General features: G+C 38.3%; 1 protein-coding gene across 5 annotated transcripts in view; it reads left to right on the top strand.

Annotated features, from left to right (window-relative positions):
* The window catches only part of ITGB6 (integrin subunit beta 6), an 89,675-nt gene that overhangs the window by 59,872 nt on the left and 14,354 nt on the right, over positions 1-15,449 (top strand). For 4 of the 5 annotated variants that reach the window (XM_025404648.1, XM_025404651.1, XM_025404649.1 and 1 more), the window contains 4 exons: positions 1,748-1,882; positions 2,096-2,513; positions 9,547-9,769; positions 12,264-12,361. In XM_025404648.1, coding sequence (XP_025260433.1) covers positions 1,748-1,882; positions 2,096-2,513; positions 9,547-9,769; positions 12,264-12,361 — 874 coding nt within the window. The remainder of the gene's footprint in view (positions 1-1,747; positions 1,883-2,095; positions 2,514-9,546; positions 9,770-12,263; positions 12,362-15,449) is intronic. The other variant, XM_025404652.1, reaches the window with a different exon arrangement.

The following is a 15,449-nucleotide window of genomic DNA, read 5'->3' as shown; positions in this document are numbered from 1 at the left end:
AAAACTTAAATACCAATGTGTACTTATCTGATCATCATTCACTAATGTCCTTTCTTCCCTAATCGTATAATAAAGGCTACCAAAATATCAGCAATCCCAAGGATAAGTTCCTCTGCTGGTGTTTAAATCCCAGGAGGGAATTGACTTGGTTTCTTTTGTTTTTCCTGGTTCATAAGAGATGCTCAAAAAATGAATGAATGAAACGATGAAAACTACAAATAAGCATTTATGTCCTTTCTTTGGGAAATTCAGACTAAAATATTCCTGGTCAAATTTGCAATATGCTGTTAAATTACAGTAATGCTGAAATTTCCTTTACTTAGATCAGATCATGTCATCCACTAGTCCTTATAATTGCTGTCACAGTCTTTTAGCTCATATCCCTTAACTTTTATTTAGCTCCCAACTTTATCTCCAACATTGCTTCTATTTTAATCTTATTATTTCGGCATAAGCAGATTTTGGAGGAAGGCAGGGTCATTTTACTATACATTTGGCGAAATTACACATAAAGTATCAAAGCATCTCATTTCTCCATAAATATATACACCTATTACATACCCACACAAATTTAAAATAAAACAAATTTTTAAAAATTACACTTAAGGGAAATTAGAAGCTGAATATGCTTTTTAAATGCCAACAAGAAAATGGATATGTGGACTTAAAACTTTTGGATTAACTGAAGCATAAATTTATTTATAGTATTTTAAAATTGGTTTTATTCTGTTTTTTTTATTTTTCATAATTTGGTTTGCTTCACCTACAATACAGACTTTTGTTTTATAAGTGAACAAGGAATAAAGAAAGTAAGATAATAAACTTCTTGAGGGCAGAAGGCTTTCTTACAGTAGTCCCCAGACCTAACTCTACACTAAATGTGCAATAGGTACTAAATACATTCCAATATTGATTTTAAGGCACACTTTCCCCCCACATTTTAACATCTCTAAAATTGAGCTCCATCTTACAACTGATGGTGAGTTACAATCACCATTGTGGTGCCAGGCAGCAGTCATGATGTAGTTTTCATGGACAATTGTGATTGTACTCACTTCAATTAGTTAAAGGCATTGTTGCTACTTAAGTATTAAGTTTAATTGCTGTTTTAACATATCTTTAAAAGTGTGTACTATGATTCGATATTGAAATGAAAAGTTTATTATGTATGCAGAAATGTACCAAAACAGAGCAGCAGGGTGTAAATTTGATATCAATGAAGCAAATATTCATTGGTGGAGGAATGACTTCAATTCTGGATTCTATGCAAAGCAACAAACAGCTGGTTTACGGGAGCTAAGAAATCATGATACACATAAAGGAAGCTGTTGTTAAATTTTGTTACTGAGATATAAGCAAAAGAATTGCCTTTTATATGCCAATCTGTGCAACTCAGGGCAGGAGAATTTGCCAAATCCTTCAGAATGGATAAAATAATTTTCAAAGCAATGGTAGATGGATAGGACTGATTCGTATGTTGTGCAGAACCATCTTGAGGTATTTTGTCATAGTTTAATGTCATAAGATAATGGTGTATCTTATAATTGTTGGCACCTTAGATTTGATAATATATAAAATGTATGTATGATTGCTCACTTTCTTGCTTTTGATTGGTAATATACTGAATTTCTTTTGACACCCAATTTAGTTTTATTCATTTGTAGTTCAATGAACATGATTCAGTTTCTTCTTCTGGCTATATTTTTGGGGTTGTGACTTCACTGAACTCTTTATATTGTAACTAAAGGAACTGCGGTCTGAAGTGGAACTGGAAGTATTAGGAGACACTGAAGGACTCAACTTGTCATTTACAGCCATCTGTAACAACGGTACATTCTTCCAACACCAAAAGAAATGCTCTCACATGAAAGTGGGAGACACAGTAAGTAGCTGTCCAATAGATTGTCTGAATAAATACCTGGATGGGTCAGAAGTTAGCTGAGCTCACTGAAGTTGGATTTCTTTCAAGAATTTTAAAAGCAATTTTCAAAGATTTTCTAGTAAATGCTTTTGGCAAAGCTGATTTCCGTGAAGCCTTGTTTCACCTCATGCATTTTGGTGGATGGAGGGAGATAATTAGTATTTTCTTTTCCAGGCTTCCTTCAACGTGACTGTGAATATCCCAAACTGTGAGAGAAGAAGCAGGCACATTATCATAAAGCCTGTGGGGCTGGGGGACGCCCTGGAATTACTTGTCAGTCCAGAATGCAACTGCGACTGTCAGAAAGAAGTGGAAGTGAACAGCTCCAAGTGTCACCACGGGAACGGCTCCTTCCAGTGTGGGGTGTGTGCCTGCCACCCTGGCCACATGGGGCCTCGCTGTGAGTGTGGCGAGGACATGCTGAGCACAGATTCCTGCAAGGAGGCCCCAGATCATCCCTCCTGCAGTGGAAGGGGTGACTGCTACTGTGGGCAGTGTATCTGCCACTTGTCTCCCTATGGAAACATTTATGGGCCTTATTGCCAGTGTGACAATTTTTCCTGCGTGAGACACAAAGGGCTGCTCTGCGGAGGTAGGCTATGTCGAAATTCATCTTACCCTGTGGCTGCTCAAGTATCAGCAAGGGGGTTGGCATCCTCTGCACCTTCCGCAGTTTCCTGGGCATAGTAGGTGCTCAATAAATATTTGCTGATCAGCCTTAGACCACGGGTAACTGAATCTTCTCTTGTAGGTTTTCTGGCTCTAACATTCACTTGGGGTGAGATTTCTGCCAACTGAGCTTATGTCTATTTTGTTTCCCTAAGCGTAGATGAAAGATAAAAGGGCCTTCTCTCTGGCTGTCACCCGGACTCACACAAGTGCCTATAATAGGAACTCCATTGCCTTCCAGGTTTTTCTGGACCAAGCTGCTGTATCTGACTGTTACCTTTTAAATGTATATGACTTTGGAAAAGTGAAAACTAGATAGACTGCTAAATGGGCATGCTACCAAGGATAAAGAGCACAAAAATATATTAAATGGGCTTTCAGGGCCTTCACTCATTCCACAAATATTTATTAAACACCTACTATGTGACACATACTAGGTTAGGCACTGGGCATAAGAAAGATGAGTAAGTGCATATGTGAAAAGGCTGCAGGAAGGACAAGGATGGAAAATTACTTGGAATATCTTGAGAAATTTGAGAAAAATTTAAAATAGAAATATGTATGTTTTAATATCCTATGTAGATGTAAAATCACTATAGTTTAAGGATATATTGCATATGACTATTGTAAAATTCTTTTTTATGTATACACATATATATGTGTAATCTATTCAGAAAAGAATTACAGATATGTTAATATACTCTTAAACTATATAAGTTTGTCTTATAGATTGAAATATTAACTGAATGCTGAATTTAAGCTTCAGTGTCTCTGTTCTTCACACTCTGTAAGCAGACAGCTATTCAAATCAGAAAGCCATTATCTTTACAGAAAACTAAGCAAGTTATGTTTTTAAAAGACAGTGTTAGGAACATATAAAAAAGACTAATTTGGGGGGGAAAAAGACCTGAAAGAAAGAAGCATCAAAGAATTCCAAGCTTTCTGAAAACCATTTGATACCCTTAGAAGTGTACCTACCTTTCATTTCTTTGCTGCTGCTGTTGCAACCAATAAATTCTTCTGAGAATATATGCCTTTTTCCCTCCAGAGAGTGAAAAATGTATGGTCTGTTCTGATCGAGACACATTTCTCTCCCTTTTCATCCAAAGGTTGATTTCCTGGTTTAATAGGTATGTTTCCAAACCCACATCAGTCCTCTTTTCACATGATGCAGATGGGGCACAATCTGAAGGTGACAAGAAGCCAGCCAAAGGCCGTCACCACATCACAGAGAGGATATATTGGGCAGAATCCCATACTGCATGTCTAATAGAAATCTTGTAATAAAATACATGTTCAAAACACTTGAAATTACCTTTCAAAAAGCCCTAAGTGTAATCTAACAAAATATAATAGAGATACTAACACGACCTATATTTCACCCTTTAAATCTTGGATCAAAGAGATCTAAGGCAGTATAAAATTCTGAACTGTGTTTAGCAACAGAGCTTTCCTTGATGGTCTTTCACTTTATTTTGTACCATGCATGAGGAACAGAAATAAACTAAAAAAGAGTTGACTTGATCTGTGGATTGTAGCTAGGAAGGTCTGACAACAGTGCCTCTCTTTGAGTCAGATACAGTGATTGCTACAGAAATTCTATTTAGAAAATACGATTTATTTAGCTAGATTCAGAAAACTTCACCAATGCCAATTTCCTTCAGCCATTCCTGTTTCTCAAAAGCTATTTTGGTTTTTAGTAACATCACAAAGGATGTTGCTCTATAATTAGTAACTTTTCTTTCAAAAGGTATAATGAAAGTAAAGGCAATTATAACAAATGGTTAACAAATGGTTATGGAGTACCTACTATGTGCCTGGCATTGTGCTTACTGCAGGGACAAAAATTGTGCCTGGCATTGGAATAGACACGCTACTGCTGCTGTAGTTTTATGTGCAACTGAGGATCAAACATGCTACAGCTCACCACTTGTGTGGATCTCCAGTTTATAACTAATATACTCAGCAATGTGCCACTTTTCTGAAGAGCTATTATCGAAATGTTCTTTTTCATACAGCTTCTTTCATCCATCTGTAAGCACTCAAAGATACAGAGCTCCATTGATTTTTTTGCTTGCCCAAATTCCATTAGTCTCCTATATTTTGATTCTAAGAGATGGAAACTAACAGGCAAATGGCATTAGAGAAACACTTACTGCCATTATGCACTTACAGTTACTGTCAATGGCATTCCAGAAAGATTCATCCCTCTGAAATACCATGGTAATTTTTTCTTGATCTTTAGTTATCATTTTGTCCCTCCATGAAACCAATAGGACAGTTTTGTTGTTGTTGTTGTTGCTGTTGTTGTTGTTGTTGTATGAACCAGTACTCTAGATAATTGGTTGTTTGAGGATATCGATTAGCAACTTTGGAAACCAGGTCAGTGGCTCTGGAAGGCCAGCACAGAGGAGGGCTTCTAAATTCTGAAAGGAGCGCCATGTTTTTGCCGTGATGGTCCTTTTCTACTGCTCCAGGAAGGATTTTCTAAATTTCTGCCAAGTTCTTCCTACATGCAATGATATACTTGAGCATTCTCAAAGCATTTGGAAATGCATCTTTTATTTAATAATATTTGTAAATCATATTAATTTTCCAGAATCAACTGTAATATGGAATTTCTTCCTGTTATAAAAGTAAGTTTCCCCTTTTGTTGAGGAAGAAACAAAAAGATATTGTAGTTTAGAAGATCATTTACAGGTAAAAATGAAATGAATGCCTTTGTCCCAAATCATTTAATTATTCTTTGCTTTGAATTAATTATGTCAACTATAAATTGCATAGGTTATGAAATGCAGTTGAAATATATCTTAATATCATGAATCCAGGTAAATTTCAACTCATCTTTCATTAGACAACGCACACAAACACACACTTTAAGATGGTGTGAAAGTGATATAAATTTAGTATGTTGCTCGACTTACAGTGATGTTATGTCTGGATAAGTCCATTATTTTACATTTTACAATGAGTTTATCCAGACATAATCCTATCACAAGTCCAGAAGCATCTATACATACATGCGTGTATGTGTATATATAGAGAGTATATAGAGAATATATAGAGAAAGAGAATATATATGTATATACACATTAGTCATCCACCACATAATGACGATTTTGTCAACAACACAGCACATATACGATCATTGTCCCATAATTTTATAATACTGTATTTTTACTGTACCTTTTCTATGTCTAGATACACAAGTGCTCACCATGGTGTTACAATTGCCCCCAGTATCCAGTACAGTAACATATTGTATAGGTTTATAGCCTAGGAGCAATAGGCTATACCATATAACGTAGGTGTGCAGTAGGTTTACCATCTAAGTTTGTGTAAGTATACTTTATGATGTTTACACAATGATGAAATCACCTAATGATGCATTTCTCGTTACATATTCCCATTGTTAAAAGACACATGACTCTGTGTGTGTGTGTATGCACACATATACATATATACATACGTGTATATATACATATATGCACACACATACCTAGAGAAATCAGAATACAACTTCAAAATCTTTGTGGCTATCATCTTTGTTTGGTGATTTTTGACCAAAGAATTAAGCCCAGGACTCTCCTGCTCCAAGTTCCTTAGAGCCCAGTCATCAAGATAGAAAAGTAAGCCACTTGCTAGACCAAAGTTTACAAGAGAAAGTCCACAATTCTTCCTCCTACAGTGAACTTGGCAGTGTCTCCTACAAGTAGAATCCTGTTTCACTTGTGATTTTTTTTCTACATCCACTTTGTTTTCAGTAAAAGTATAGGAATTTTAATACTGATAGATAATTTTGTTTACAAATTCTTCCTACTGGATAGTTTTCAGAAATAATGCCAGTAACTAACACTTGTACAGTGCTTATTTATGGGTCAGGTACCGTTCTAAACACTGTTATATACTGTCTTAGGTAATCCTAAATTTTGCTGGAAGAGCAAAACTTATGAGGCAAAATGCCTAATGCACATTTCTTTCTTTCTTTCTTTTTTTTTTTCTTTCAAGAAAAGTATCAGTTACGAGAGTTTGCAAATAAATGTTATTTGTTTGGAACATCCAACACCCATGTTAGTGTCTTACACATGGTAGGCACCCAGAATAATATTATGGAAATAACACACAAGTCCATTATTTTAAACACTTTTAAAATCATTTTTGAAGTATTTCATACATCATTAAGTGGCCATATCCAAAGGGGCTCTTTAGGATCAGATGGGTTACTTGTCTACAGCAAAAGTGTCCAGGTACCTCCCTCTTTAACAGTCTCTGCCCCACGCTTCTGCAACATCACTTCTGTTCCCCTCCTACCTCTCGGTCTCTTCTGTAGGGATCCTTTTTTTCTGATCACATTTTAAGTCCTGAAGCTCTCCAGAGTTTTTCTCACTCTGCCTACTTGCCCTAGATGACCTGATCCATGAAAACTTCAACTACCACCTTTCCCTAATGGATCCCAAACCCCAAACTTCAGGCCCATATATATATTCAACCTCCTACTGGGATGTCCCACAGGCCCCTTGAGCTCCTCAGGGCCAAAATGAACTCATCATCTTCCCCACCCAAAGCTGCTTCTCCTCCTCTGCTTCAATAATTAGGTTCTACTCTGTGCCAGGTATTGGTGATACAGCAGTGACCATGAGCTAACTTCCACTCCAGTTCAGTGAAAAGCCACATCATCCATCTAGCTGCTCAGTCTAGTCACCTGGGGAGAATTCCACCCCTCTGTCTCTTCCCTCAACCCTCCGCCTGGCACCAATCGCACCCACACCCTGAGCATTCCATGCCCGAATATATATTCTTTCCTCGCTGCTCCCATGGGCACTGCCTTGGTTCATGGTCTCATATCTTCTTGCCTCTACTCCTGATTTTTCTATCTGTAGCTTGACCTGTCTACTGATGCTAAAAAATGTCTAGACAAAACTTTCAGGATAGAAGCTCTTCCTTTAGCCAATAAGGCTTTTCATGGTCTGACTTCTGACTTTTTGTTGTCCTTTCCATTTCCCCACTTGCCACACTCCATATGCACCTTTGGCTCTATCCATAGGAAAGTTTTGTGGGTGTTAAGCAGGTCGAATGATCCCACATGCATTCCTGAAATGCATAGAACCTTTTTTTTTTTTGTATTGTCTACCTGTATCTTTCAAATTCAGCTCAAGCATCACTTCCTTTGGAACCCTCAAATCTCCAGTCTAATTTGGAAACTATTCCCCTATGTATATTTATTAGTAGTAGTATTCGTTAGCCTGCCTCCTACACTAAATTGTAAGTTCGATGACCTTGTCTTATTTAATTTTATATCCTCATACCTAATACAATCTTTGGCACATAGTATATGCTCAATTAAAGTGTGTTAAGTAGTGAATTTTTTGAGCACTCAGTGTATGCCTATGGGATTTCTTTTTTTTTTTTTTTTGTCTTTTTTTTTTTTTTTTCCTTTTTGTGGAGAACGGGGTCTCGCTATATTACCCAGGCAGGTCTCGAACTCCTGGGCTCAAGCTATCCTCCCGCCTCTGCCTCCCTGAGAGCTGGGATTACAGGCGTGAGCCACTGCGCCCGGCGCCTATGGGATTTCTAACTGGTGAATGCAAAATTAGGAGATATATACATTATCTCATCCAGTCACAGCATTGAAAGTAGAATTTATTCCGTCTGTTTTATAGATGAGATGCTCATGATCACACAACTTGAGTGATATAGAGGGGTGGGCTTTAATCCAGGTCTGTCTTGCATCATTATCCTATGGCATCTTAACTAAAAGCAAAAAATAAAAATAAATAAATAAATATGCATAGAGACACACATTCACATCAAATATCTTTTACATGCTTTCTGGATTACCTCATTTGGTCTGATTACAAATTCTATTTCATGTAATATGTGGATGAAAAGAGTCAAACTATAAAATATTTGAAGAGATTTATTCTGAGCCAAATATGAGTGACCATGGCCTGTGACACAGCCCCAGGGGATCCTAAGGACCTGTGCCTGAGGTGGTCAGGGCACAGCTTGGTTTTATGCATTTTAGGGAGACATAAGACATCAATCAATACATGTAAGATGTACATTGGTTCTGTTCAGAAAGGTGGGACAACTCAAAGGGGATGGGCAGGGCTCTCAGGTCATAGTGGTTGGTGATTGGCTGAAAGAGTTTATCTAAAGACCTGGAATCAATAGAAGGGAGTACCTGGGTTAAGATAAGGGGTTGTGGAGAACAGGGTTCGTATTATGCAGGTAGCAGGCTTCAGAGAGAACAGATTGCAAACATTTCCTAGAAGACTTAAAAAAGGTTCCAGATTCTTAGTTAATTCTCTCTTGGATCAGGAAGAAGATCTGGAAAGAAAAGGGGATTCTCTGTAGAATGCAGATGTTCCCCACAAGAGACAACTTGGTCAAGCCATTTCAAAATATGTCAAATAAATATATTTTGGGGTGAAATACTTTGATTACTTTCAGGACCTGCTATCTATTATGTTGGTATGTTATTGCTACAAAAAGTCTACTTTGTCAGTCTTAAGGTTTCTGTTTTTTTGTTAATGCTGGTCAGTTGTGCCTGAATTCCAAAGGGAGGAGGGTATAATAAGGCATGTCGGACCACCCACTCTCATCACGTCCTGGACTAGTGTTTCAGGTTTATTTTAGAATGCCATTGGCTGAGAGGAGGGGTCCATTCAGTTGGCTGAGGGGCTTATATTTTTATTTATGGTTTACAACCATAAAGTAAGCAAGTGGATCTTCAGTTAGCGAGACCAGATCTAAGTATGCACAATTAGCAAGACACATTTGATAGAATGTATCTACACTCATACTGCACCCCTCCAACACACACACTTCCTTTCTCATTTTTTTCTTGTCTTTCAATGATGGTGCTTAAAGACAAAGAGAAAACATGCCCCTCACCCCCTCAAATCTGCAAGTGTTTTTGAGCTGTAAGAAGCATAGAGCATTTTGTTTTACAGACAACGGCGACTGTGACTGTGGTGAGTGTGTATGCAGGAGCGGCTGGACTGGCGAGTACTGCAACTGCACCACCAGCACGGACTCCTGCGTCTCTGAAGACGGAGTTCTCTGCAGCGGGCGTGGGGACTGCGTTTGTGGCAAGTGTGTTTGCGCAAACCCAGGAGCCTCAGGACCAACCTGTGAACGATGTCCTACCTGTGGTGACCCCTGTAACTCTAAACGGTAATGTCTCTGCTTTCGTCCATTCCTTTTGTGGATAGGTTTATAGTGATCAAATTTACAATGGCATTTTGTAAACTCAGACCTCAGATTGTATTTGCTGGTTTGGTCTCCAAACATCCATCAAAACACACACAAACCCACAGGGCCTCTGTGATCTTCAGCCTGGAACATCAGTCTCTAGCTTACCTCTTTCTCAGTCCTGGTTATCCAGAATCACGATGTCACATTTCTGCTAGAGAGTAGCATGGGGAAACTGAGCTGGTGTCCCACACTGATAACATCAGATCACCTCTCCATTACAATAGCAGCCACACAGAAGGAATGCCCTGGAGGTAGACGGATGACACCCACATGCAGTCAGTAGCTTTTCAGGGGAAACAGACAAGCTTTTTTCTTATCTGGAAGTTTATAACCTGACCTTACTGATTCATTCCTATCTATAGACTGACAGAGACAAAGAGGCAGAAAGATGATCTTAGCTTTCAATTCTCTCCTGCTTCTTTACCACCCATGCTCTTTGGCACCTTTCTTTGGTTGCCGTTATACACAGCTATTGTGTATTGTGTTTTCTTTTATACCACATGCACAATAACAACAATAAAACCTCACAATTTCTTAATGAAATTGGGGCCACATTTGTAGGTCAAGTGAAGCGAGCCTCCAAAATGGCTATTATGATATTGCAGTGGATAATGTATTATGCAGCAAATATGCTTCAGCATTTCAGATTTTTCATGAACTCTGATGCCCAAAATGGTGACATTTGCATTTCTGACATAAACAGAGTGAGAAAAGCAATTTTTCACTCAGTGGTTACTCACCATTCAGGTGTCAAAACTTCTCTGCCACTGTCACTGGCAAACTAAGACAAGACGCATGCCAGGAGAAGCATGAGGACATGATTAGGATGATTTGAATAGGATCTAATGTAAAATGTCCCTTCAAGATGTTTCTTCTATTACTTTTCTGTTTCATCTTCTCTATAAACATGATTCAATCTTAAATCTGAATTACAAGATAGGAAATTAATAATAAAAGCCATTTGAATTTGGGGAATCAGGTAGAGTGACCTCCCTGGGATTTCTGTTAGTTTGGAGATGAGTCCATTTTTCCATTTATTCATGCATGTATTCATTCATCAAGTAGGTATTAAATGCCTACTATATGCCAAGAATCGTGTTACATCATGGGCAATGCAATGATGACTGAAACAGCTAGAGCCCCTGCCTTTACAGGTGCTGGGAGTCTAGTGGGAAAGATAGACATCTTTTAAAGTGATTGCGATGCTACCTAGGCTGACAGTTTTAATAGGGGAAATAGAGAGTGCTATGGAACTCTGCAGCAGGGGATAAGGCTACCAGACTAGCTAGTGCAGCCATCAGTGAGATGCACAAAGATGAAGAGATTTTAAGAGCTTCCACAATCACCAGACCCCTTCAAAGCCACTCCAAATAAATATGCGATCTAGATAAATCCAATGTATTTGCAATGCCAAGGCAACTTCACAGTAAAACCTTCCCCACTGCCTAATAGGTTGCCCTTCCTGTGGAAAAATCCTGAGCCTTCCACTGTGAGGGAACTGATTGGTCTAAGGTTTAGTGAAGGTTTGCCTAAGGAAGTGCAGTTTCAGCTGAGATTTGCTGAGATATGGGTGCGGGTTGGGTGTTTCAAGCACTTAGCAGAGCATACATTTCCATGGCCAGAGGAGAGAGAGACAGCAGGTGTGTCCACAGTAAGAAAACTTTTGCTGTTTTTGAATTACAACAAGCACAATCTATTTGTAAAATGATTTTCAGCACAAGATTAATTCAGGGTCTAAATTTTACTTTGCTCTATAGATGTCTTTAGAGTAGCTTAATTCTTGGACGATGTTCTTGGAAATGTACTTTTCTATAATAGTGATCTTTTATTTAAAAGCCTGTATTAATGAGGATCCAGGCTGTAATCCACAGCTTTTGAGATCCAGGCTCTAATCCACACTTTCATTAAGACTTAGACTTATTCAAAAGAGTTACAGAAAAGTGAATTGTGAAAATTATCATATAAGACATATACAAAGTCCACTAATCATTCTTGGAATTCTGGTTAAGGTATAGACCATTTCTTTAAGAAATTCAAAACTTCTCCTAGTCCCTAATCATATTTTAGGAACATAAGCTCTCTGTAGGAAAAAGTAAAATGAAAACAGCTAAATCAATTTATTTTCTTTGATTGTTTGTTTACTTAACCAATCAGGAACAATCATTACAGGTAAATGAAAATGGTAGCTATTATCAAGACTGGTTCAGAGAACATTGATTACTGAGTGGAACTCAGAATAATTCAGTGTTCACTTGGGCATTACCCAACTATCTTTTTGAAAATAACAAAAGATAATGACATCTATGAGATACCCCTATAGCACAAACTGCAACAATAGCAGTAAAGCAATATTCAAGCTGCAAATCTATTTTCCACCAGCATGAACTGATACACTGTTGGATACTGTCCACAGGAGCTGCATTGAGTGCCACCTGTCAGCAGCTGGCCAAGCCCGAGAAGAATGTGTGGACAAGTGCAAACTAGCTGGTGCGACCATCAGTGAAGAAGAAGGTTCTGCTTGTCTTAAATTGTTTTTTATTTCCTTATGTAGTTCTTGAGAGGCATAGTTCTTGACCCTCTGTGAATCGAGGGCTATTTAGTAGCTTGACCTTATTTGTACCAGAGCATTAGCTCACTGACATTCATTTTTTAAGAGTAAATGCATCCTATAAGACTAGGAACTTGGTGGCTCAGGCCACAAGCATTTCAAAGTTGTGGCTATTCTATTTGACTTCAGCTCTGTTGCCAAATTCACCTCTGCTTAACAAATTCAACTGTAGAGAATTCCAGAATGCTATATTTTTCAAACTAGAAAGGGAGAAAAATTGAAGAAATGGCTAAAGGTTAGCCCCCAAACTTGAATTCACCCTTTTCATCCAATTGCTTTATTTCAAGATAAGATAAAGCCAACCGTAAATCAGTGTTCCAGATGGTGGCTCCCAGGTACTGGGTGGTTTCTGGTTAGTGGCCATTTTTCCTCCCCTCCATATACTTTTATTCCCAACCTTCCAAAAATGGGCATTACAATGACCATCCTCAATTCTCTGTTGCCTCACCCCCAAAATACAAGAAGGACCTATTATCTTTCACTGCTAAGCAAACTTCTCTTGCTTTCATCTGTCATTTTAAATTTAATTACTTAGAATCAGAGTCTAGTGGCAAGGTTTCACCTCAAATATTTAAATCGCTTGTTTTTTAACTGGCAATACCTTTTAAACAATAATTTGTGGACTTCAAAACAAAGGGGATGACTGACTCTTCCAACAGAAACAACCTGGGAGAATTTAATTTTGTATCATCCTGAACTCGCTGCATTATCATGCGGCTCAGGGTAGAACTGCCACTCTGCACACGTTAGAGATGTGACCAAGATGTAGCTCAGGTGAAGTGAAATAATCAAGCTAATAATGTGTGACCCTTCAGGATATGTCTCTTGAATAGATGGAATTAGAATACGGAAATTAATCCATTTCCAGCATGGAATGAGTTAATGAACTTTATATTGTTTTGAAGATTACTTACATTGTCTCAAAATTGAGAGTTCTGACTATGCACAATTGGATTACCGTATATGGAGGGTCATGATATGTGCTCATAAAACCCCTCACCAATGCTTTTCTTGTGACCAAAGATAAACATGCCAAATAGCAGTACATTGGACAAGATGGTGTGCGCCTTACACTACTACCAAAGGCGAGATACATGAAAACACTGAGCAGGCAGCCTCTGTGGACTTCCCACATTAGTACCTGGTGCAAAGTCCTAGCATCACCTTCTGGGCTCATTTCACAGCAAGCACTGGGGATATTTACCAAGTGTTTCTGAGAAATGCGTAAAAATTGCAGAAAATGCTCTGCAAATTGCTAAGCCTCAATTCACTAACAACATGGGAAATCTAATGTGTTGAGGAAAAAAAGGAGTAAACCTTACATACGTGTAAATCATACTGGCAAGAACAAGGTACTTACTATATTTAAGTACACAGGTTTTTTCCAGTAGATTATCATAAATGCTGAGATTGAAGAGGAAGACTAGGGCTCCAGTGGTATTTAAAATATTTAGTCTTTTTGTGTATTTGACTAAATTATTTCAAAATAGGGAGATACAACTATTTCTAACTCAACAATTGAAAATAAAAATTGGATTACTAATACCATTTAAAGCACTAATCTGGATGAATTTGAGAGAAAAAATGTTTTAAATTCAGACTGTGTGTTTAAAAGCCACTTTTCTAATGAGCCTTTTTATAAGCTTTATTTCAAGTTACTCACCCAGTTATGTTACTGATCACACTACCTTGAAATGATCGCATCGTATTTGTCTTTTAACGACCTACCCTTCCCCCAACACGGGGAATTTTATTTTAATAACCCCAGCCAGGTCCAGTAAGCCTCTCTCTAGGCTTCAGTGCAGCTATTTGAAAGAAAATAGGAGTAAAATAAAATTCGCATAACTATATAATCTGTACGAATTGTCCTCAATTGTGCTGCGGGTGGGCACATCAAAAGAGATGTTATTAACCTTATTCATCCATTTTACTGAGAGTCTTTTTTTTTTTTTTTTTTTTTTTTCTGGAGATAACGCCACACTCTCTCTCCCTGGCGGGAGCGTAGCAGCAAGATCAAGGCTCACTGCATTCTCGACCTTCCAGGCTCAGCCTCATGAGTACCTGGGACTACAGGCACATGCCACCATACACAGCATAATTTTTTGTAGTTTTTGCAGAAATGGGGTTTTTGCCATGTTGGCCAGGCTGGCCTCGAACTCCTGAGCTCAAGTCATCTTGCCCGCCTCAGGCTCCCAAAGTGCTGGGATTACAGACATGCACCACAGTGCCCAGCTTGAGAGTCATATTTTTATTTACCCTACCATACATGTACTCAGAGAATTGTTTCTCAAAGTATATTCCATGCAACCTTAGATATGAAAGCATTACATGGAAAAAGGCACCGCTGGTAATACACATCTTAGAAATAGGAAACTGGGTTTCCTGTTTTCTTTGCAGGACTTCTGAGAGTTGTTACGCATTTAAATTAAACACGCATTGTGAATCATCAGGAATGGCAAGGGGAGGAATTGGAATAAAGGATTCCCAAACTTACCTGACCATAAACCCCTTATGCTTTCCTTGGGAAACGTTGTTGTTGTTTGTTTGTTTTTGCTTTTGCTTTTTGAAAACTGCTAATTAATCCTAGAGCTGAGGTCTTAAACATATGGCCATCTTGACTCAGTGGTGCAGATGCTCTATATTTCTCACACCCTCCCCAGACCTTCCCAGGCCCACCTCCTCACCCCTGTTTTCACATTTCTTCCTTCTCTGAGTATGGTTCCATGGACTGCTTGGCATCTTATTTTCATTCTATTATTCTAGAGCAGCACTGTAGACATTCACAAAGGAAGGGAAAAAAGAGAGGTCTATTTTCTATGAACAACAAAAGAAATTATGCACCGAATTATGCAAATCTGTCGTTGCACATTTGATAATACTATTTCAATATCCAAACACTATGGAACAGGCTACATCTAGAGCCGTAGCAATCACGAAAAGGAGTGGTGAAGTAATTAAAGCAAGATGGACGTTGTGACTCAAAGATCATAT

This window comes from Theropithecus gelada, chromosome 12 (genome assembly GCF_003255815.1).
Source record: "Theropithecus gelada isolate Dixy chromosome 12, Tgel_1.0, whole genome shotgun sequence".
NCBI lineage: Eukaryota > Metazoa > Chordata > Mammalia > Primates > Cercopithecidae > Theropithecus > Theropithecus gelada.
Note: the sequence above shows the minus strand (reverse complement) of the source record. Positions and strands in the feature narration are given on the sequence as shown.